Source organism: Aptenodytes patagonicus, chromosome Z (genome assembly GCF_965638725.1).
Source record: "Aptenodytes patagonicus chromosome Z, bAptPat1.pri.cur, whole genome shotgun sequence".
NCBI lineage: Eukaryota > Metazoa > Chordata > Aves > Sphenisciformes > Spheniscidae > Aptenodytes > Aptenodytes patagonicus.
The window spans coordinates 13,935,757-13,961,318 of NC_134982.1; the positions used below are offsets into that span (position 1 = coordinate 13,935,757).

Below are 25,562 nucleotides of genomic sequence, written 5' to 3' on the forward strand. Positions count from 1 at the left end.
GGCGTAATCCAAGCCTAGCCCATCTTGAGTCGTTTTCTGTGCGTTAATTAAAAAAGTGGCTGTGAGGGAGCGTGTGTTGTCCTTGCAGAACAGTGGTAATTTGTGCGAGCGCTGGCCACCCTCGGGCAGCAGCGCTGGGGAGCGCTCCCGAGGTGGAGCAGGGCAGACTGCGCTCGGCCTGGGCGACAAGGGGCATGGGGCAGACCAGCAAAACAAAGTCACATCAGGAAAAAAGAACAGAAGGAGGCGTTGTCTTTAAATACAGCCAGGTGATAAGGAGAAATTGAAAGATGTTATAAGGAGAGGGATAACTGATGACCCATTTCTTCCCTTTTTTTTTGCTTCCTCAGTAACAAGTACTAGCACAACCTCCTACAAGGATGGGAAAAGCGGAAAGCTCTCTGCTGCCTTCTACCATTACCTTCCACTTCCTCGTAATACTAAAAGAAAGAACATTTGTGATGGTGTTCCCTAGAATGGTAATTGGCATACACTGTAACTAGACACACTAGCCAGTGAAAGACATTTCACCATGATTTTGGTGACGCTAGCAGTTCCTAAGGCAGAAGGCTGACTACTTATTTCACCTACCCTGAGGGGAAGCCCCAGTTTTGCAGGAAAACTGCCTGATCTTGCTGCAATGGGTCAGGGATTTGTACTTTCTACTAACCAGGGCAGTGCTTACATCCCTTAGCACTCCCAAATGCTCAACCTTTCCCAATCAAACTTCACTTTTGCTGACTTGAAATGCCTGAATTTCAGCGATAAAGATAATCTGCATCAACACAAAGAGCCATGAAGAAGCATGAGTATAAAAGTTGGGACCTGGTGCATGAGCTATCAGTGTTAACCGGTTCAATTGTTTGATGCATGCAAAGTGTGTTAAACACATCTATCACGGGGCCTTCCACACGCAGAACAGTGGGAGCCCGTCCTACAGACTGTGCTGGATGTCTGGCTTTTCCTTTTTCTTTTTAGATGTTATATACTGGAATTGTTATATTTCATGAAGAAAGCTATGATTTGTGAATTTTATTCAAGAACTTTTATTAAATTGAAATGCGAACACCATTGCAAAGAGATTTTACAATGACAAAGATTGAAAAGTCCATCAGAAAGCTACAGACTTCAGTAACAATATTGATCTTATGAGTGAAATCGCTAACATTTTATTAAAGCCAGCATTTTCAATATTAAGAACTTAAAAAATACATTTTAAAGCATTTTCCTTCAAATACACTTAGAAACAATGAAGAATTCCTGAGCAACTATTTTTATACCAGTATTCTCCAACCAATGTATATACTGCATATGAAATCTACTTTCTATAATTTCTAAAATTTTAGAAATTTACAAAACATTTGGATCTGGTTCATAGAATAATTGTGCTTCAAGTCATTCTGTTGCTACAGTAATGACACTATGATAACTTGGATCTTCCAGATTGCATACAAATTCTGAAATTGTAATGGAAAAAATGCCTAGCTTGTATTGCAAGGCTAGCAATGAAATGGTTTATGCAAATGGAATTAAGTTTGCTTTAAATATTGGATCATCACTTTCTCTGCTGGCAAGTATATTGTTTATTCTGCATATTATTCAGAACATGCAATTTAATTTATAAGTATGTTTCTTTGAGAGACCTGCTGGCACAATTAAAGGCAAGGAAGTTCCAGAGACTTTTACCTGCACTTAACAGCATGGCAGAAATTTGAACAAATACAATCAGTTAACAACTGCTGACATGTTTTTTCTCGGCAATACTTTTTCAGAACAGCACCCTCAGTATTGCTATATTTTACACAACGACTAAAAAAATATATGAAGCACTATATAAAGATTTCAGAAGCCCAGATAGTGCTGAGTATCTCTGAGCAATATAATGCATATATGGAACTGATGGTTGTGTTATTCCAGATGATGAATGGCATTTGTAGTCAGATTAAAAAAATTACTTGACAAGGTGAAAAATAAACAACACTAAAGCAGCCCAGGAGCTCTTTCTGAGTGTATCTGGGCAGTAGTTTCCTCTTCCTTTTGGAATGAAGGACACAGGGATGAGAATTAAGAGTAGTTACAGCATTATGAATATTAAAAAATATGATTTGAAATCATTATATTTTTGCATGTATTCCACATGTAGAAAAATCTGCCTCTTCCTAGACATGTATAATTTTCTGTCCTACTGAAAGAATATTTTCTACAAGTGACTTCTTCAAAGATTTCCAGCATCCTGTAAAAATTCTACTCAGTGCTACATGTTTGTAAAACTGACCATTGCGGTCTTTGTAGGAATTGAAGTGATATCTTTCTATTTTTACTGATGTCAAAATGAGGTGAAGGTACTCAGCAGCTCACAAAAACAGACCCAGCAGCAGCACTGTCCAAAAAAAAAAGTCAAATAAAGACAAGGTGAAGACAAGCAGCATCACAAACTAGAACAGGACGTTAAACCTTCCAAAAATAAAAGAGGAAGATGTGAAAAAAGACTTTCCGATATCTAACTTCTCTATGCACCCATGTCTTGAGTATAGGCCCAGCTTTTAGCATATCAGCACCGCAAGAGGCCACACAACTAATTAAGGTATTTTTTTAAATTACTTTTGACGTATAATAGTTTCTCTTAAAAACTTAGCTTAAATGGGAGAGATGTATTTTAAGCCTGACTTGGTAATTTTTCAAATTTATCACCGAGACAGGGACTTTCTGATTAAGGAAAATGTTAACAGATACATTGTCACAGGTACAAATGAAACAATGCCCAGAAATACCAAGAGACCATTTACTAGTATCCACAAAGTCCTTTCTTTGGAGCTTCCAGGTCATTACATTATCTTTAATAAATAAAAAGTAGAAGAATGCTTAAGAAGGATAGGCATACGTGTGAGAATGTAAGTGGATAAATACACCTCATCTGTACATCTGTCTGAAAAACTGAAGGTTGCTTTTAAAAACAGTGCGGTACACTATATTTCTCTTGATTTTTTCCTTAGGAATGTAGGAAATGCAACAGCAGATCAGATGAGGAGTCTAGCTCTTCAAGTATTCTGTTTGCCCAGGACCAACGTCAGATACATGGAAGAAAATCCAGTAACTGATAGAAAGTGAATGACCACTTCTCATGTATAGGACTTTTTCTGCTTGTATAGCTGATCCGTAGCCGATTTCAGCATTTTGCCAACTGTTTAGCATTTAATAAGGCTTCACTACTTTTGTGGACTGTCTCAGGTAGCTGTGCATATTCCCACTTTTGATATAAAAGTGTTTTCTTCTCTTCCTTTTTTTCTCACAAACTCATTTAGCACTCCTCTCAGTTCTACTAGTTCTCATTTTTTCCTGTCTACTCTTACATTTGATTAATGTGCTTCCATTTTCTGTTCTCCCTCCCTCTCTTCTCAGCTGTAGTCAAAATGCATGTTTACCCACTCTGATTTCTCTAATTATCTACCTATGTACCATCCTTTAGTGACTGTACTCCTCTTCCATTCTGCCACGTGCAGCAACCGTGTCCCTCTTCCCATCATTAAGCTCTCTTTGTATCCCCATATATTTTGTATTTCTGTATTCCATTTATCTTTAACCTCCTGCTTGACATACATAGGAAAGATGAAGAAATTCCCTTATTTGTTTCAAAATGGTTTTCAAGGCAGGGTCACAAGATTGTTCCAATACATGTAATTCAGTCCATCTTTCCACACCCACAGGAACTAGAGTCTGAATTTAGTACAAAGGTTTGAGATAGTTGAGAGCAGGGCTAGTCTCCATGTTCACTCATTTAGGGACAGAGTTTGAAGATTTACTTCTCAGGAGCTCAGCTGAAAACAGGTCTTTCTAAATAGCAAGTATTCACAAATGCTTAGGTCCATTGCTGAGATGCAGAGTCAGAGCGTCTCTGACAACTCAGTTCATTCAGTCCTAGCGGCTAAGCACACAGGCAGTGGCAAAAAACTTTTCAGCCCAGGAAAGGGACTGATGCTTGGCTGCCAAGCTGGTCAGTATGGCTTTCCCTACAAGATGGAAATTTCTCTGTTATTTTTTCATATTAAAAACACATCATTTTGCTACACATCTCAAATATCCCATCCTAGTACTACCAGTGCAACACAAGTGATGATTCCATGACAAGCTGTTAGTTAACAAAAATAATTTGAACATTACAAATAAGATTTTTTTAATCTTGATAGAATGCTTCACAATTTGACACACAAAGTAAAATGCTTCTGCCTGCCTTTTTAAAGGGAGCAAAAAAAATAATCTGAGGTAGCAATTCTTTGAGAATATGATGCCTGATCTCATGACACTTTTTTCATTTCATTTGTCTTTATGGCTTTGTAGAAGATGTCCGATATCCATCAACTGGCTTATATGACTTTGGTTTCCTTGCACAACACCTTCAAATTGTTTACAGTTAATGAAAAATTATGAAATACATTTACAGGCTTCATGATGTGAACTCCACATATACAATGCTTTAGAGATCACAAGACAATTCTGCTTATTCATTTCGAACACCTGCTGTTACTACACTTTAAATACTTAAATGACATTTAAAGCAACTGTATTTTCCAGCCATTTAGACATAGACATAGAAACAGATATACCACAGAATTCACTGCTTTAACATAAATCAATTATCATTACATACTTGTTTTACAGTTTGTTCCATAAACACATATATCCTCTTACTAGTATTATATAAGGTCAGTTTACTGCATTTTTATTAAATCATCTTTGTAGTTACATAGTATCATCAGGACCATTCTTCAAGCCTGCATTTTATGTGACAGTGAGTTTTGGGAGCATGTGTCCCACTTCAGTAAATTGTATTTCTTTAGAAGTCAGGAATATTACACTGAAATACTAAAATTGTACCTCAAATATGTCTTTGCTAAAGAAAAAAGTCTAATTAGAAAATTTAAGATAATGAGTCATATTCGTCATATGTTAATAAATTAGTCCGAGTCCAAAGGAAAGGTAATTAATTAATTTATATATTCAGCTTGATGGATTTTATAAAATTAATTATGTCTGAAGAGCCTTTATGCTTCCTTTTAGGGCTTTTATGCTACTAAAAAGTAATTCACACTTTAAGTGACACATGCATAAACTTGACATTGAAAACATCGTTCAAACTTCTCAAATAATTATTCCAAGTGAGAAATTTGACTAATGGTGCAAGAGCTAGAGGCCTAATCCCTGTTCCTGGGGTAAGTTCTGTTACATACTTCATCTTTCTGTACATCAAAGGAGGTGTCAAGAGACTGTTATTCCCCACTGGTGTGTCGTAATTGTACAACAATTGACCGTGTACAACTGCTGCAAAACCTCGTTTATTTCCTAATAAAAAGCTATTCCTTAAAGAGCTGCAAGCAAAAATATTGTTGCAAACAGAAATAATTAAATATTTGAACATCCAAATGGCCCACACACTTAGCTGAAGGTTATTCTGATTTTACAGAACACTTAGTTTATTCTCTTCTTGATGTACTTTCAGATGTTAAAGGCCACTTTCAGAAGATGTTGCTCCCACCTTGGGAGTAACAAGGTGTTTTGGAAAATAAAAGCAAATCCAAGGGAAAAATAATCGACCTGCACATTTATTCAGCTTAAAGAATGAAATATATTTATGAAAATTGTGTTCAAATTACAATTATTTAGCTAGCAAATCCCTCAAAAAGCTGAGCTACCTCAGAGCAACAAGCAAATGCACCTTTCCACTCTGGCTGAATTTCCCTTTTCACAGAAAGCCATGATGATTTGGCATATTGAGACATTCATTAGCAAAGGTGGGAGAGAATCTATGCCTCACAATATAATTTAGGCTACAGCTATTTTGCAGCTTGAGTACCAATTTATGGCAAAGTATAGAAACTCTTCCACCCAGTTGTCTTTCTGTGTGGATTACTGGAGGTACACATATAGATACTTACAGTTAGGCAGGATGAATAATACACTTAAAATCTGCTAAAAGTTGTGTCTGTTTGCCTCACGTCCAAAGTAACCAATACGACAGCAACAGCCTGCTGCTGACACCTTGTCCTGTGCTTTCTTTGGTTTATAACATCTGTGTAGTGACCTGTGTTTTACCCTAAGAAATCCACTACATAAGGAAAATCTTTAGGCTGTGGCTTGGTAAGATTCTATAGCCTCTATGCATCACCAGATGCATCATGGAAGGCCTGTAGCAGCATGTCTTTATGCACCGCATTAGGAGTAGGAAACAACGGCTTGGCTCAGATATGGCTATCTGTGTAAAAAAAGAGAATGTGTCTGATCTGGATCAACTCTGTCAGATTCAGTCAGAAAACTGAAGTGTAAATGAAGCACTGTCAGAAAGAGTGTATCATCAGCTTACATACATGCACACACACAAGTTTCTGCCCTGCAAAACATTCCAGTTTTGACTGATAAGTTGATAGTTTCTTTGCAGTACTTTTAGCATCTCTAGAAAATCTGTAAGATATACTACAAACGCTACAGTAAAATTGTCCTGTTAACTATAACTAAACAAAATTTTGTGTTTGGCTGCTCTCTGGAGTAGCCACTTCATGTCTTCAAGTGTTAAACAAGTGGCTGAATTAAGAATCTGAGATAACTCCCTACACATTCAGCAGAGCATCCAGTCTGCTCTGATCAAGCCCTTCAAGTGGGCAGTGCGTTGCCTGTATAGAGGACACAGGCTCTAAATTTGATGCCTAAAGTAAATGTTACAGTATACACTAACACATATGTTTACAGACACACAGATAATTAGTTAAATTCTAAAGTCCTGCCCGCGCAAGGGCTAGACAGCTCGACTGATCTGTACTTAAGCAGTTCCATGGCATGAAGGTAAACGGTGAGAATCTGATTTGCCAAATTAGATGTGGCCTTCTGGGACCTTCAAAATCTGAAAGTCTCTTTTGGCTGGCTCTGCAGCAGGTTACCTGATACTGCAGGAAGGTTGGCTCAGTGCATAAAATCATGAAAAGCTGGAGAAATGTAAAGCTGTTCAGGAAGGAAAAGAACAGCAGAGAGCTGATCTATAGTAAACACACTTTCCTTCACATGTACAGTACAATTTCCCTTACCTTATGTTTCCAATTTCCCCTGAAGCTAGTGATACGGGCTAAATACTTGGCCCAGTTTTAATCAGTCATCACTTGGTCATACTTTCCTGGAGTAAATTAAACTTTTGTTTCAAGAAGGAAGGACCACAGTAAGTTCAGAGCCATTCCAATATCATTTTGATTCTGCCTTCGGTTACGTGGAATATGAGGAATCCTCACTGTTCCCACTGCTGTTCCAGGGACATCTGTCCAGCCTGAGGACTCCTTTCCTCATTCCCACCGCTATTTCAGCAGAGCTCTGACTCAGACTTTATGCCTCGTATCTTTGACTTTGGAGGCTGGATTCCAAAATTAATGTTGGTAAATTCATTATGAAAAATCTGACTTCAAACTTGCCTTCCAGGCTCAGAGAAAAGTGCAATGTCTAAGGATGCAGGAGAACACCATTCCATTCATGACTGGCATCAGAGTACAAATTCAGTGGGAAAGAAGCTTTGCTCTCAAAGCCTAGATTCTAGTTTAATTTTATAATTACAGGTGATAAAAACCATGTGAAATAAATAATTTACAATTCAAATAGCAATACATCTGCAATATATTAGAAATATAGTTTAAAAATTACTTCATATTCTTAATTAGTATAAAGTTTAATTTTATCTTTGTATAGAAATGGTAGCTTTACTTGTTACCGCTGTCTCAGCAGAAGGAAACAGAAAAGTTCCTAAGTAGCTAAATAGCATTGGGAAATTAAAAAATATTTTATTTTTGCTTTTTTTGGGTAATAGAAAAATAGCCTTTAAAAATACATTGTTAAACATATGGGCTTGTACTAAAGTAGAGTTGTATATTATATACAGTAAGGCAGTATATCAAATATTGTCCTGCTATTTTTTTCATGTTTGGTTTGATTGGACTAGGATATGAATGGGATACAAAGATTTCTGTCACATTGAAACAAAGCAAAAATATATTTAGAAGAATTTGTTATTTTACTGTAATTTGTTGAATATACTGTCTTTTATATATGATTTGTCATGTATAAGAGCTCCTTTTTTCTTAAGGATTAAGAAAAATATAAAGAAAACTTAATCTAGCGTCAGAATGCATTCAGAAGAAAATACATTGTAGAACAGAATGCTGTTGTGCAATGATTTATCTGATTTAGGAACTGCTCAGATCACTATGGTGTACTGACTGACCCATAACAATTTTCATCTTTGTTGAATCTGCAGTATTCCCTCAGGTTTAATCAACTAATAGAAGATCTGCAGAGCTGAATGATTAGTTTACAATGTATTTTTCATGGCAGATAATATCCATTTCCTCATTTCCCTGTGTCAGAAACAAGTGTTTCTGATCCAAGGTTTACTTCCATGATTATTACCTCAACCCACAGTTTATTTTATTCTCTGTATAATACACATAGGAGGCTAGGCTTTTTAAAGGAACTATTTGCTATGTGGTTTTGTTTTACTGTACATAAGCACTAAGTATGTACTGTACTAACTACTAGTTATTTAAAGGAGGGCATAAAGGAAGATGGGTCCATGTACTCTGATCCGCTGGTCTCTCTGCTGCACTCGCTTGGAACTGTCAGGCAGTAGCCCATATTTTTCTCAGCTTGACCTTGCTGAAGGTTCTGAGCCGCTTCCATTGCAGGTTCTTGAGACACAAACATGTGCTGGATGCGTGAATCTGGTATTAATACTAGAATATTATGGTCCACAACTGTTGAGACCTTGGTATATTCTTTGCTGGTTCCTGGAACAGTGTATTTTTCGGTCTTTCCACTGTTTTCTTTATGTTTCAGTAATACTGCTGTCTCCTCATCTTGTCTGACTTTGTGAACTTCTACATAATCCATTAGTTTAGGATTCAAAAAAGGTGACCTGTCATTAGGTCTGTTTTGTTTGACCTGCACCGTGGTTTGGTCAGTTTTGGAATGCAAATACTCCATCTCTCTTTGCTTTTCCATGTTGTCGTGGACAGTTTCAGTGATAGGATATTGTGACTGATGCTTTTCTTCATTTCCCACCAAAACTGGTGCAATGTTCACATTTGTGGTACTCAGTGTTATCTTATGTGCATCTACAGTACTGTGGTAGGCAAACATAGGAGGCTGATTATTAGGTAACTGAGCTGCAGGCCATGTGGACGATTTTGTACTCTCATTGTTAAAAAGGACTATTTTCTGTTCTGATGCTATACACTGAGTTTCCCAGCTCCTTTTCCCTCCTTTATTCTCTTCAGCATCTCTTACGTCTTGTGTTTGAAGTGTTGATGGAAGGGCGCGGGACTCCGGGCGCTTCTCAGAAAGCAGAGAAGGGCTATCGCAGCTCCCTCGGCCTGAGTCACTGTCTGTTTCTTTGGATATCATTTTTGCATTTTTACTGGGATGACCATTGTCATGGCTTGGCATGAGTTGCTGATCCTCACTGTCCTCTACCTCCAGATATTCTATCAGTAGTTCCTCACAGTCTGATGTTGGAGGGAAACCATGGCAACCAAGAGCACTCAATAATTCTTCAGATTTTCCTGTCTAAGGGCATAATAAATAAGATATATTTTTTCACTGTTAACCCTAGGGTTTATCTGACTAGAACAATTGTGAACAATCTACATATTTAATATACAAATACTTTAATAGTTACATCACTAGACCTAAACTGGATTTCTACTGGTAATTGTGTTTGCTAGTACATAATTCGGAAAAGTAAGTAATGGTGAATTCTTTTGTTGTTATTGGTGGTACTCACCTCTAACAGATGTGTATCTATGCCTTTTATCTTTGGTCCTGGAACTGGCGGTAGGATAAAGGCTATCATTCTAAAAAAAAACCCAGAACAAACACACAGGGTATAAGTATGGGCCCCATCGCTCTATTTGTTCTCCCATTTCCTCAGAACGTGGCTGACATTTTAAACACTGCTCCCATATCTGATACCTTCCTGTTGGACCTCTGTCTACCTCTCAAGCCAGGTAATTTACAAATCCAGTTACAGTTCATAAGTTACCCTTAGGTGCATTTATAAGAATGAGAACAGTACAAAAGTTATTCAGCTGGAAAAGTAACACTGCTAATGCCGTTTTATTGTCCTTTGTCCCTTAACCCCCAGTTCTCTAACATCACTGTCATCACTGGCCAAGAAGCAGCTATGTTGGGCACAGTTCAGGAGGACTAGTGGGCCTGTATGTACATACTTGACTGTCAGCTGACTACTGCTAAACAGGCTTTACGATGAATGACTTCTGATGGCTTTTCCATCAACAGTTTCTATCTCTTTCTTCTACTCAGCCAGGTTTTTTTGCGTGATAATCTTTGCGACACCTTCTCTTTCAAGATTTGATTGAAATTAGCCAGTGTTCTAATAAATTATTTGGGAATTGACAGACAGGTGGGCAGAAAGACAACCTCATAATATAACCTTCTTTCCTTTAGGAAATTAGGGTAAGAACAAAAGGCGTGTCTTCTACAGGAGCAGGGATATTCCAAATGATGTTTGCTGAATACTTACACGGCTAACCAAGATGGTCAGATCTAATAGAAACGTGTCTTTACCAATTGAGAATTTAGCCTGGTTTCCCTAAAGAACAGAAATACCTCTTTATCAGTTGTGAATTTAAAGTCAAATACCTGTAACTTTTAGTTTAGTTTATAAGAGAACACAAAACCTATAGGAAATTGAATCAAATGTTAGAAGCCTGTTTTTGAAAAGTTTGCTGAGATTTTCATCTCCATGCAATTGTGAAATTGGTGAATTACCTGTACCCTTTCAAAACCATTGTCCAGCTCATGATTAAACATACAAGAGATGACAAGACACCAACGACGATCCACACAACCATATCTTTTACTCTAAAGTCTAGGAAACAAACAGAATTATTTAAAGACACACATCTAGCATATGCGTAGTCAGCATGCAAAAAAAGTGTCAGATTACTTTTATTTTAAAAATTGGTCTAAACTGCCAAATTTGGTATTGAACCTAGAGGTCTTTACAAGCACAGATGGATCTCAACAATCATTGTAATGTCTGATAATAAATATACTTTTTATTAATGGCACTGTGCAGGAAATAAATTCACTTGGAAAAATGATACAAAAACGTATGAAAAGGGAAATTTTGTCACAGCCAGTTATAGCAATGGGGTTCAAATCCAATTGTCACAATTCTGTAGTCATTTCATTATCAAATACATATCATACAATTATTTAAATGGTGGGTTAATGAAATAGGACTAGATATTTTTAAGGATTTCTATTGTAACATGACACTTGTTACGTTGAGGTGTTTATTTCAAATTCATTCCAGATAAAGAGTAATGAAGAGCTGTTACTGTCTGAAGGTAGTCACTCTTTGTTGTCTATGTAGCAGTTTTAATTCTTTGGTATTTTATTGGTATTCTATTCTATTGGAATTGGTATTCTTTGAATTAAAAACTACCATCATGAGAACAAATGAGGCAATAAACAGAAAGGACATGGTTCAAATAAGTAAAGAAATTGATTCACCTTCTTAACTCCAAAAAGTAATGAAGGGGAAAGCTAACTGGGTATGGTGCAGCGATGCTGAGAATTCAGTTACCTTAGCAAGGATGTTCTTACCTGTCGTAGGGAAGCTATGAGATGTCAATCTGCATGGGTGCCACAAACAGCTAACAAAAGTATTACATGAACTTCCATGTAATAACAATTACTAAAGGGATGCCTGGCCACTCACCAGGAGGGATCTGAATATACTTTTCTGAGCTCCATTCACTCCATGATCCATGGTGGTCTGGTTTGCAGTGAATCTGTACAATGTACTTTTTTCCAGGATTTAAACTGAACATTTTATATTGTGTTTGCTGTCCAACAAAAATAGTCTGGAAATTAAATAAAATTCATAAAATGCATATAAAATTGAGACATTTTTCTATGAAAATCACAGCTAGGTTTAAGTCTTGATAACCAAGTTGGGAATATAGAATGAATCTAGATGCTTCCTAATAATTGTTATGCAGGCATGGAATAACAGTGCATTTATTTTATTTCTATAGTTCAGCTTTCTAACATAATTCAGTAGGAATGAGATCTGGCTCTGGTATACTGTGCAAATTAGACTACTACAAAAACACATCATGACCATATGGCAAATAGGGAGAAACTGTGGTAGTGGTGGGAACTGCAATGGTGAGAGGAGGAGAAGGAGGCAAGAAACAGAGATGGGGGAAGAAAGTGCAGAGAGAGAGAAGGAATGTGGAGTTGGTGGAACTGCACAGGGTAGTAAAAAGTGGATCTTGCAATGGCCAGGGGCCTGGGAAGTGCAGTGGCAGAGGGAAGGAAGGAGGAGATACAGAGATGGCTGGGAAGTATTGCAGCAGACAAGAAGGGGATGCAGCCAAATACCAATAGCTGGAGTCTTTAATTTGCCGCCCAGTTGTTTGAGTTGCAGATCCTGGCTATAGACAAATACTATTATGTGGCCATGACAACTATCACCTAATGGCTATTTGTACAAATTTAAATGATTTTACATAATGTCACTGAGCTTTCTGTTACCTAAGAAGTGCTTGTGGTTAAGAACAAATTACCACAAAAGAAACCTGACTAAATGAGAACAAACAATTTAAACTGTAATGCAAATAAAATTAATATATAATGGCCACAATTAAAAATAAGTACTTTATCACCTGCTATCACACAACAGCATCTGAGATACCAGTATTGTAAGTAGGAAATCGTAGATCACACAAATACTTTTGAAAAATGATTAACTATTTTGTGTGCCTGCTTCATTACATTCAGTCATGGGACATGGCTGACAAAATCTAATTGATCAGAAACCATCATCTAGCAAAAACTTGCAATGTCCTTACCTCCCATTCGTCTCCTTCTTCAGGCTTTAGTTGCAACTCATATTCAAGGGTAAGCCATCCAGACCTGACATCAGCCAGCGGGGGTGGAGACCATGTCAAGACCAGATATGGTTTTCTATTTATTGGCTTTTTTAATTCCAGAGTTACATTCACAGGAGGATCTGGCTGTACTGTTAAAATAAAAGAACTGACAATAAGAGTCTAAATGATTTTTTACTTGCATCTTAGGAAGAAATATAAAATGGTGTGAGTGGTGAGTTGCCACCTCCATTGTGTCTAGTAATTTAGAATTGGTGCTGGAATACAGAGATCAAGAGTTTCCTGATAAAGTAAGGACGGATTTATGAATTTGAAGAAAAAACAGAAGAACAGTAAACATGTTGAGTTTATGTTGAGATTTGCCTTAATCATTTATCATGAGAAATAATTTTTTTTTACATTTCTTACATTTTCTTACATTCTACTATTTATTGTTGCTTTTCCCCACAAATATGTTTCAAAGTTAACATCTTTAATGCTGTGTTATGAAAGTTGTGTTTTACCATAATCTTATCAAAGTTGGCATATATATTTAGGAACGCTGAAAACAGAGATGTAGCTGATGAAACTTCCCCCCCCCACCCCATCTTTCACATTCAGAAAACAAAACAGCATAATCCCTACATGCATACATAAGAATAAAAATAAAAAAACCCAGTAATATGAAAGCCCTGTCTATGTCTCAAAAATAAACCAAAATAGAATGCAGGTTTCCGCTACAAGTCAGGCTTGTGTCTTCCTCAGTTCAGAGGTAGAGCTTCCGCATATCGTGCATGTATTTTACCACTGTCTGATGCAAGGCTTCATCAAGTAAGCAGTCTGGGCATGGAGGTAAAATGTAAAGCCTTTTCTCCAGCAGCCCCTTTCCAGTTGCCACACTCTTGGCAGCCAGATCCTTGATAACAAAATGGTTATTGGTGATAATGTTCCATTCCCTTAGAAAAAAACGTAAATACTCGTCCACAGTCGCTCGGTGGAAAAAGTCTAAGAAAAGAGATTATCAGTACACTGCTATAAAAAGCACTAATTCAGCTTCTCTTGGGTCTGGAAACTACTTTTAGGTAACCAAATTTAAGTATTATTAGTTAAAAGATCAATTTGATTTCAGTTGCTGGTAGAGTGGAAAAAGATTTTAGCTGGATGATGTTTCTTATGACTTGACTGAAAGAAATATGGAAAACCAATAAATGGTTATCTGAATGCAGTTTTAAAGCTTTTAGCATTTTTAGGCTTCCTTTGAAAATAAAATTGTAAAGGGACAAATATTGATTTATTATTACACCAAATAAGATCGTATTTGTTCTTACAAGTTTTTAACTTGGATGTAATACTGTATATGAGAAGAGCTGGAATTAAAATTCTTCTGTCATAACCCATAATTTTGAATTGTTTGGTTCCACAGAAAATACTTTTTATCTTTTACCTATGTAAGTCACATCCACATAATGAGGATCAGAGACGTTACTTCCCATTTCATTAGTTGCCCTCACAGTAATATTGTATATGGTCCAGAAAGAGGTGTGCTTTTTATCGAAGTAGCACGAATTGGGGCCCGCAGTTCTGTAATCTGGACATTCATAAACTTGTTCTTCTCTGAAATGAAAGAATCACAGTGATTGGGTTACACAGACTAAAACACCTGACTTTGATTACTAGTAGTTCAGCATTATTTAGGGCTGGATCAGATTTTTCATGCCTGGCAATGTAAAGAAAATCAGAAAACTGCTTTCAGACTAAAGAGTCATTGCACAATTCCAGAGACTGTAGTAAGCATTTCCCCCCCAAAATAAAGACTATAAAGCCTGAAGAATTTAGATGCAGCAGTGGGCTGGCAGAGTGCAGCTTTTACTTTTCTGAATGCCATTGTCCACTGCATAGCCCTTACAGGTTCCAGAGAGCCAGCAGAAGTGATTGCTGAAGTCTTCTAACCCATCTATTAAAAGCTGAGTATTTCCGACGTTCATTTCACACTTACGTGAGTTCCGCATATTACATTAATATGCTTTCAGCATCTGTTTTGGTCTTTCATCACCTGTTCCTCAAAAAACTCTACTTTGTACTTGTCCTCCAAATCCATTCCCAAGCTTCCCAAAGGGAGCAGGGATAGGAGAGAAAGTTGAGTATGTAGTACTTGTTTCCAGGCTCCTCTGAGATGCACAATAACAAAAGAGAAAGTTGTGGATGTGGACCTCACACTCTGCCCTGGCTGGCTGGACCAGTTATCTGTCTTTTTCCACTAAAACCTGGCTCTCAGCTGACAAGTACAGAGTTTAGCATCCAGTTAGGTCAGTGCGAGGCTGAGCAGTGCAGGGTGAACCAAAAATAGTTCACAGGACCAAAACGAAATATTGACTACTCCTTTAAAATGAATGTTTAGCACTTGATCTAAGTTCCAGGACCAAGATTCCTGCAGAAGCCAGGAGGCATTCATGGCCTATGAATACTTGTGCAAAATATGCATTATCAGAAGATAAAAATTTTAGTATCTGGTCACTTTGGAAAGCTTTATTTCTGGGGCTGCATGGCCGAAAAGCTACAGGACTGCGTATTTGTATTGCATGCTATTATGCAGTTGCTGCGCCATGGCAACTTTCAAGGCAGTCTATCTTTCAAGGCAGAAGAATTCAAAGAAATTTGAAAAACCTGACAGTATAAAGAGATTTTACTTCAACCTTAAATATGTTGCTGCTAGCGCTATTCCAGGATATGTCACTTGAACAAAACCATGTGCTATGGAAAACATCACCTAAATGCAAAACCAATCAGGATTGATTTCCAGGTCCTTCCAATAAAACACTGAATAATTATATGCAGCTTATTACCCTTCTTTGCTGTAAAGCAAAGTGTAGTTAGTAGGACGTCCTCCATCTGAACCAGGTTTCCACCAACAAGTAAATGTTTCCTTTTCTGGAGAACGGCATTTTGTTATTGTAGGCTTTTCAGGAGGTGACTCTCCTGTAAGAGATAAAGAAATGAACTAATTAATAAGTTTATGCATTAGGTCAACCCTGATTCATAAAACAATGTCAAGCAGAGCACAGGAAAATAGTTTTTTTTCTACAAGGAAAGAAGACATTTTGTTTCATATTAGCATGGGAAAGGAAGGACAGTTCAGTGGCTAGGGCAGCAGCCTGCTACTTGGACCTGGATTCAAAATCCTTTCCCGCTGCAGCTATGCTGAAGAATGACGTTTTAGTTTCCCTGGCTGTGGCTCTTCTCTGCCCCCAGATCTGATAAGGGCTGCTCAAATACTGTCATAGCAGGTTCTATAAAATGATTTAAAATACACTCTGCTATCCAACCTATTTTCTACATAAACCATTTTTTCTTCAATAAATGTGTTTTAAGATGCTTCTGATTGTTTAAAAAAATATGCTGTCATTTGTTTTGGCTTTTACAGGAAGAAAATGAAGAACGTAAGCATTTGCCCATTTGTTTACGTCCTTGCCAGTAAGTCTCTTCTGAAGTACCTATGCTGAGCTGACTCCAAAGATACAAAGCAGCAGCTCTCATATTTCCTTGTAAAGTGATGTTATGCTCAGTACTCAGGCTACTTGCCTGATTGCTGCCAAGCAATTTATAATTATTTGGATTCCTGATGATGTTTTTATAGACTCAAGCAAAGCACTTAGAGTAGGGCAGAGAAAAATGCTTAAATTTTGAATAGGATGATGCTAGTCAAAACCCTGATGTGACTGAAACTTTTGCAGTTATGTATTTGTGGCAAAATATGGTCCTATTACATCAATAATATGTATTTTCTACTATTTAGAGTAGGAACATTGATTTTCCAAATTTCTAATTGCCTAAGGCAGATCTGAAAATGGGACATTTAAAAAAATATTTTTCTATTAACAGTACTTCAGCAATCTCCATGTCAAATAATGAATAATACAATTAGCGAGAAAAGAAGATTTGAGACAACCAGGCTAAAGTGTCTGACAACAAGATATGATGTCATGCATATTTAATGTGTCCAGTCAAACCCAACAGAACACAGATAATTATTTCCATATGATAGTAGCTGCAAGTTTTATACTCTGTTAGACATGGCAGTGCTTTCAATCCAGTTACTAATGAACAAATGAATGATTCTTACACAAGTACCATTACCTGATATCTATAGCTACAGATGAAATCAACATGATTTTTAAATAGAGGGACAGGAACAATAAATTATTTAGGCACACCTGATTCAGAAGTGACTTCCTAGTAAATCCCAGCCTGTTTGTCATAGCCAGTTTCAGCAGAGGATCGTGAGTGGATCAACAAGACTAAATATGCAATCACACACTAAGTACGGTAAGATGCACTAAGCTGTTCCTCCAGCACTGTGAAGTATCTGTGTGAGGAACTGGGTTTTCAGGACTGCCATTTAGGCACCTTTCACAACATTGAACCGGCTAGAATTTAAAAACAATTAACAGAACAGCAATCATCCACTCACCATTGGGGATCTGAATGCGTCTTTCAGAGCTCCACTCACTCCATTCTCCAAGGTCTAACACGCAACGGACCTGAACAACATACTTCACCCCAGCTTGTAACCTAATCACTTTGTATTGTGTCTGCACTCCAACAGATACTGTCTGGAAAACAAAATGGACTGGAAAAATAATAAAGAATTGGGCCATTTTAACAAGTAAACCATAAAAGAGTAGGCTTGTGTCACTGACTTCTGAACGGCAAGGATTTCAGTTGGGTATTTTATAAGATGTGAATTACAAAGAAGCGAAGGTAGTGACTTAACAGAAAAACTCACTTCAGTGACACTGAGATTCTGATACTCAAGAACATATTTAATTGTAGACTTCCTATAAGTTAGTACTCCATCAGATCTACAGTGCAAGGAACACTATAGGTAGTCCAACTCACAGATAAACCCTCTGTGTAATGCTTCTTAGTGGCTAGTTTTAGTGCTTATTATTAAGTACTTTCCTCAGGCCCTTTGAATCTCTCTTCAGAAATCTTTCAAGACACATAGCTTTCTCCATCATTAAGGCATCAACAATTTAGGTAGCACTGAGGCCACCTGACTATGACTTTAAGAATGGTATTTTATCCTGGTATCTCAGCTGTGGGAGTACTGTGGCCCACTCCTAGCAAAATGGCAACAGCTGGGAATGTCAATGGAAATAGTGTGTGTGAGTAGGACACCCCAAACTTTCTGAGAGGGGGGTTGCCCCCAGCTGATCATGTTGAAGAGGTTGATGACGATGACTCTCAGCCCAATTAAATAGTAATTAGGGAATAACTGAGAGACTTCTGAAACAAAAAGGGTCAGCTTGAAAAGCAGTATTAAAGAAGCATGAAAATTTGTAATAGTGGGGGGAGACTAGAAACTTCAGCAGCAGCTGAAGTTTAGTTTGATGCTGTCAGAAGCTGCTCTGCTAGCATCACGACCTCTGCCTGGGCCAGACAGAGCAGCCTCCCTCTCTGATGCTGTGAGTAGCTGCACTCCAGACAGCACGGGCTGCAGCAGGCAGGAACACACACCTGGGAGCATGCGTGTGACTGTGTGGGTGCCTTCTCACTGATGTGTGTCTTAGTAGACTGTAAGAAGGGATGTGGGTTCGCATGAAGTTAAAGTGTCCATGTCCCCTGCAGAAGCGGGTGTAAATACAGGAGTTTGTACTCTCAGGAGGGTGGGGTGTGCTTGTAACCTACCCTTCCTGGGAGAGGGGAATTTCTGTATATAGCATGTTGCTGGAACTAGTTAGAGAAGTGTGTTTATAAATTTGTAGGTGTCTATTAACATTTTTAAGTGCCCAGTATTTGACTTATCTGTTGTATTGCTGATACTGACCTTGACTGCATAGTTAACTGATTGCTTGTTAATTACATCTTCATGAATCAATAAACTGCTTTGATCCTGATTTGGTTTAAACTATATGAACTGAGCAGTCTCTTACTGTGACACTTGGGAACAGACACATTGATGAAAATTACAATTAAATATTACATCAGTGGACTAAATGGGCTTTTTTAGTATATGACATTAGGACAATTATACAAATACCTTGAATTTCACTGTCTCTACAAACCACTACAGTATTTCTCTTTCTTTAATCAGATTTGGTTACATTAATTTTTCTCTCCTTACAGAAACTAAAATTTTTATAATACCAGTTAAATTCAGACAAAAGAACTCACTGAAAAGAGCATTTATACAATAAATATATTTTTCCATTACCTCCCACTCTTTATTTTCCTCAGGTTTTAGTCGTAGCTCATAATGATATACATGTGAATTAGAGCTGACATCAGCTAATGGAGGTGGAGACCATTTTGCCCAAAGGTACATTATGCTAGCAGATGTTTTTGTTTCTAGAGAGAGGTTCACAGGAGCATCTGGCTGAACTGTATAAATGAAAAGTTTGCCATTAATGATTTAATTTTCTCTCAGAAAAGGCATCTCCTTTACGGTTTTTTATTTCATCACATTAATTTCAGATCATTCAGCACTTCTGTAAGAGAATAGTACAATAGCCTTTTTTTCCTTTCTCCCTAATAATGTTTAACTGGCTACTGGCTACCACAGTATCAGCAAATCTTGGACTTTACTCTGAATTTGTCAGGCTAAGGAAATACAACTCATAATTTCATTAGGTGACTCTTGCAAAATTAAAATGTCAGATATTTCATAGCTAAAAAGACTAAGTACATTTATCATTACAATGTGTAGATTATGTGCATGCAGAAAGCAGAATGGAGTTAGGAATACGAAATAGGCCGGAGAGTGCTTAGGCAGTTAATTTTACCCTCCCAAGACTGCAATGCCAGCAGCCAGAAAGATTTTACATTTGGAAAATTTAGGTAGCTTAACCTAATTTGAAAGTTTTATAATTTGCAGTGCTAGGAACCTACAAAACTGTCATTGAGTCTAATTGAAATACTGGAGATAACTAGAAACTGGAGCCAATTTTTCAGCCAAAGTTAAAATGACAATAAAATATGTAGTTTCTTAGTTTAAAAGTAAAATGCAGTTTTCACATAAATTAAAGATGCATATTTTAGATCATCTGTAGATAAACACTCCTCCATAGCAAGTTTCACATCATGAGGCAAGAAATCTTTCACCACTACTTGTTCTGGGATTAAAAACCACATACATCTCCAACTAGTTTGTTTTCCATTTCATTCTTCTCTTTTTACCTATGGAGGTCACATCCACATACTGAGGATCTGAGCTGTTAATTCCAATCTCATTTGTTGCCATTACAGTGATATTATATGTTGTCCAGGGATTAGTGTGGTTTTTATCAAAATAGCAGGAATTGGGACCTGATGTTCGGTAGTCCGGACATTCATAGATTTTTTCTTCACTGAAATAAAATGATTTAAAAAAAAAGTTTAGGAAATGAAGCAAAGCAGATAATATTCTAGTAATGGCCTAGGTTCAGCAAAGAATTTTGAAATGTTTAACTTTAAACCTATATATAATCCCACCTCTGGGTAGCATTTCATTGAGTGTCAAATGCTATTGCCATAAATGCTTCATTGCTATTTTTACTGCAGTTGTTCAGGATGAATGCTTTTATCCCCTTTTTTCTACATAGGATATGTCAACAAAAGAATGGAAAGCGGAATTTCCATAGACAGCACAAGGCAATTTTTAAAGATGTTTAAAAGCAAGTTAAAAGGCAAATTAACACACTGACTAAAGAAGAAAAGTTGCTAAATATCTTCTTTACATATTTCCCCTGGAAAGTAACCTGATGGGCCCTATGGTAGAGGAGTGTTTTACTGATTATTTTGTTTTCAGCAAGATGTTAATTTATCTGCTTTTTAACATAATCATCATCACAACTGTCTCAACAAAAAATATTTAATTTATGATCTCTTACCTATTACCTTTATACGAGTCTTCAACTTTTTTAGGAGAGGAATTGTTTTGCACTCAATTAAAGCTGAACTGGGTGATGTACTCAGAGCCTATCCCAGGTGTGAAGAACTGCACAAACCCAAAGCACCAGCTGAGATGGTTCAAGGATGCACTTCAGTCCCACTCTTATGCTCTATGCACCGCTAATAACAAGGTCTCTTAGTTTCCAGGCAGTTTTGTCCCGGTTCACAAAGAAAAGATGGGAGTAAGGGGACTGTACCTAAGAGACGATGAGCTAAGAAAGGCAACCGTGGCACAGATCTGGAGTGCTTGGCAATGCCTGGTGTTCAGCAGATTTAGTGAAATGGAGAAGCACTCTTATCCATCCCTAAGCAGGACTGTTCTGGGCTGTGATAGGTATGACTTAAAATGTTCATTAAAATTTCTGTTTTGATTGAGATTGAAACATCTGGACTTTCATAAAATAAAAGCTCTCAGATCACTGTTGAGTGTGGTAACATCATTAAAGGCTGCATCTTTCCTGATCAATTAATACCAAATTATTTGGAGTTTATTTAATTGGAGGAGGGAAGTCTGAGGCTTTACCTTATGTATTCTGAACCTCACTGGATTTATTAAAAAAAATTTAATCTCTGAGCTTCCCTGCTTCCTTGGCCCTGTTCTGAGACCTCTTGTTTTCAGGAAGAAAGGGCAGTTATACAAAGAAGCACAGGTTAAGCAAAGTTGCTAAACATACACACATTTTATTCTTAAACAGGATGAGGGAGTCACAGACTTTACCAAAACAGTAACTTTTGAGATGCAATACCCACACCTGATTTTACTCCATTTTGGGAACCCTGAGGTTGGCTACAAAACCAGAAGGGGAAGCAAACACTCTCTATAGATTTTCTCCAGATGGGGTTTTGCTATGCACGGTAATGGAAAAGCTCCTCAGCAGGGCCCTGAGGACACCACCAGCCCTCACTGCCCCTGCCCAGCCTCCCCAGGCCCCCCCCACTGCCTGGGGACCAGGACCCCATTTCAGCACACTGCAGCAGGGCCGGTCTCCAGCTCCCCGCAGCCCTGCCCTTCCCAGCCACGGGCCCTGCCGAGCCAGCCCCAACCCGCAGGCTGACATCCTGGCCCAGCCCAGCCTCAGCCTGTCCCTGTCCCCAAGGAGGTGCCCGATGTCCAGCGCTGGGTTGCCCCCAGCCTGCCCTGCTCCCTGGCTGGGGCGGTGGGATGGGCCCTGCCCTGCTGCCCAGGGGGAGCGCCCACAGCCCCGTGGTGCCCTGATGCTCCCCTCCTCAGAGAAGAATGCCATTCAGCTAAAAGCTGTGTGCCTCCTGATAAGATGGACAAACTACACCTTTCCCAGCACGTCTTTACACCGGTGGGATTTTAGGTTAGATATAAGTTTCAGTAGGGACAGGCTGAAGCTTTAGGACTGGTAGTATTCATGTTTCTTCCAACAAGGGAAAGCCATTCATCTCATGTAGCCCTTGGCTATCTGAGGTTTAACATGGATTCACAAAAACACCTTTATAAATGAATCTTACCAGTCCCTCATTCTGTCATAATCATCACTTGATCACTTACAGAATACGTATGCACCGCTTGTTACCTGTCCTTGCTGTAGAACAGGGTGTAATTGGTAGGAAGTCCTCCATCTGAGCCAGGCTTCCACCAACAAGAAAAGGTTTCCTTTTCTAGAGAACGACATCTTCTTATCTTAGGTTTTCCAGGGTATGATTGACCTAGGGAAGTGCAGAAATCCAGCTAGTTATATTGGAGTTGGACAATGTTTTTTATTGTTATTGTTGAATGAAAAATTCAGCAAGAAATGCTTTTTTGAGGACAACAAAATTATTTGAAACTATGGACTGAATTTGGCAAATAAATCTGCCTGGAAAAAAGCTCAAAACTTTCAAAAAAGTAAATATATTTTACCTCAAACTTCTAAAATAGCTGCAAAATTATTTAACGTCTCTTTTTCAAATGAAAATTTCATTTTTACCTAAACTTAAATGTGTACAGTTATCTCCAAATTAAATTAAAAAGCTTGGAAGTAAATGTATGACCTTTTGTTTTTTCCTAAAATATCCACAATTTTTATCTTCAGGTCATCTTAAAATTAAATAGGTAAGACAAATAATAAAAAGAAGGAATCAATGGGCTGGATGGAGTATTTTGTGTATTGGCAACCTGAATGTATTCATTAATGATTTGAATATTCCCTAATAATCCCAACACATTTAAGAATATTTCCTGTTAAGACTAATTCCCCAACATTGGACACTTTTAAGATTCAGCTGGACAGGGTGCTGGGCCATCTTGTCTAAACTGTGCTTTTGCCAAGAAAGGTTGGACCAGATGATCCTTCAGGTCCCTTCCAACCTGGTATTCCGTGATTCTATGATTCTGTGATACTTGTCATTAACTTCTACCAAGAACATAGACCATAAATTTACGTACGTTTTGACATGAAAAGCATGTGACTTTTCAACCTAAGCTTACCTTTATTTCATTTAAGTTCCATACTATTATCTCTATTAGTGTTACTATTCATATGATGCTAATTCCCAAGAAGGTGACAAGCATGGAGTGAGTGTAGGGATGGAGTGAGTGCCCTTCATCATCACCACCACATAATCATTAAATTAATACTAGAAAAAGAAAAGAAGACTCAAGCCATTTTCAAAATCTCCATACAGAACTTTAGAAGAAAGTAATTTAAATATGTACAGGCTCCAGTGGTGGTCAGGATAGATCAGGTAAAGCCTCGGACTTTTCTAACGAAAGTGTTTTAAGGAAAAACAAATGTTTCAGGAAGTGGTGTACTTACCAGTCGGACCCACTGCAGTGAGAGCAAGTAGCAAAATAATTTGAACTGATGATGTCAATTTCTGCGTCATGATGTCTGCTTCTCCTCAGGAGGAAATATCAGATCAAGGGCTCACTGAAAAATAGGCCATCATGCAATAGTCAATGACAATGCTTAACATGTAATACGTATCACTTGGCTTGATCAAAGTCCTTTTTGAATTACAGCTAACTGATTCTTGTTATTTCTCAAAAAGGTGCGGCAACACCTACAGTTCCACTTCAGAAGTAGAAAACTTGAATCACATAGTAGTAAGTACATCTTCCTGAAGGTCTTTGAATGGTTAACAGTGCTAGGATTACAATTCCATAGCATTAACAAATCTTGCATATTTATTTGGCATCTTGGGGTAGTGGGTGCTTTTCTTAAAGCTCTAACATTTAGACTCATTAATTTACCTGAGAAATCAGCCTTTTAGTAATAAAAAATGCACTTTTATCCCTGTTGATACAAAGAAGAGCTCAACATATTTGAACTCTGAAAGTCCTGAAAGCAGAAGGCAAATAGAAAATATCCAAAATTTATTTAGAAGTTTATGATTTTTGAGCCAATCTCATGACTTCTGAATATTTGGGACTGGCAATGTTGAATTCAGGATCACCTGAGCTGAAGAATGCTACTCTTTCTGTGCATTCAACTCATTGTTTTTCCTGCATTTGATTTTGCAGTAAAGTGGAAATGCCAAGACCAGAGAAAAGAAACCAAGGAAAAAGTAGTGTAACTTCACAGTTAATTTATCGGGTGAAAATGCAAGATGGGATGCATTATCCCTCTTCTTCAACCTGTAAAGGCCAGAGGCAGTGTTGCAGAAGTCGGCTGAAATACAGAGGTGCAAGTGGGAAGCCACCAGCTGTGAAGACCCAGTCCCTGCAGTGGGCTGACACCACTAGATGTCCTCAGAATTCAGGTTACAGCTCAGGATGATCAGGAATCCCTGTTGCTGCTAAATCTGTTTGCTTAGCCTGAAGAAAAGACAGAATAACTTAAAGCAAACCTCCTGCTTCTCCCACCAATATGCTTTCTGCTTGGAGATGGTGACTGGAGTCAGCTATTAGATTCTTGGTAGCCAACCTCATTCTTTGAAACTAAAGAAGAACAATTTACTATCGAAATAGGAAGCTCCTTACCTCAGCTTTCCATTCCTACCAAGCACATCTGACAGGTATTTTTATGGTTGAAACCCATTCAGTGTACTACTGCGTGGGAACAAGCTGTCTCTTTGCTGAGGAAAAATTTTTGTGGTTTATCATCAGATGACTCAATTTTCATTATACAATTCATTTCCTGTATCAAGAAGCTATAATCTGTCAGCATATAAATGTTTTTCAAGTGCAAAGGCAAATGAAGTATCAGTTAATTTAACTGAATCTAAAACATGTTTACTGTGGACAATGTGGAGAAGAACAACAGTTGGCTGCATTTCCATATACCACTTCTGAATATCCAGGCACGTTTCACGCATTTAACTGAACTACAGGCTGCAAAATCGCATCTGGATTAGTTTTAAATTCACTCACAGCAATCTGTGCATATACAGTCAGTGGAGAACAAACCATTTAAATATAAATTCCAGTTTTGTGTAAGCACATGCAAATTTTATGACTGTAAACAAATGGCAGGCACAAATGTTAGTGTTTAACTTCAGAAATGAGCTGAAGATTTGGTGTTATATAATGTGGAGCACAGACCATTAAGCTCATGCAAGAACAAGGCAATTTTTCTCAAGTGAAGGTGAAAATAATGAACTGTAAACAGTAACTATTTTATGTACATATGATACCACTTACAATATTTTACTGTTTCTAAAAATACTTGGAACATTTGCAAAATACAGCACTTTCAAACTGAGACTCATACTGTGCTTCCCTATAGGGAACTGGTACTATGATTATTTTTTTTTTAC

General features: G+C 37.8%; 1 protein-coding gene across 4 annotated transcripts in view; it reads right to left on the reverse strand.

Moving 5' to 3' along the window:
* Nucleotides 1-7,831: 7,831 nt before the first annotated feature.
* The window catches only part of PRLR (prolactin receptor), a 98,887-nt gene continuing 81,156 nt past the window's right edge, over nt 7,832-25,562 (reverse strand). For all 4 annotated transcript variants that reach the window (XM_076362910.1, XM_076362909.1, XM_076362908.1 and 1 more), the window contains 12 exons: nt 23,621-23,734; nt 22,400-22,532; nt 20,103-20,272; nt 19,141-19,307; nt 17,395-17,536; nt 15,770-15,902; nt 14,371-14,540; nt 12,909-13,078; nt 11,771-11,915; nt 10,813-10,912; nt 9,806-9,875; nt 7,832-9,588 (listed from right to left, as the gene is read on the reverse strand). In XM_076362910.1, the coding sequence (XP_076219025.1) occupies nt 8,563-9,588; nt 9,806-9,875; nt 10,813-10,912; nt 11,771-11,915; nt 12,909-13,078; nt 14,371-14,540; nt 15,770-15,902; nt 17,395-17,536; nt 19,141-19,307; nt 20,103-20,272; nt 22,400-22,532; nt 23,621-23,690 (2,496 nt within the window). In that variant the 5' untranslated portion in view covers nt 23,691-23,734 and the 3' untranslated portion in view covers nt 7,832-8,562. The remainder of the gene's footprint in view (nt 9,589-9,805; nt 9,876-10,812; nt 10,913-11,770; nt 11,916-12,908; nt 13,079-14,370; nt 14,541-15,769; nt 15,903-17,394; nt 17,537-19,140; nt 19,308-20,102; nt 20,273-22,399; nt 22,533-23,620; nt 23,735-25,562) is intronic.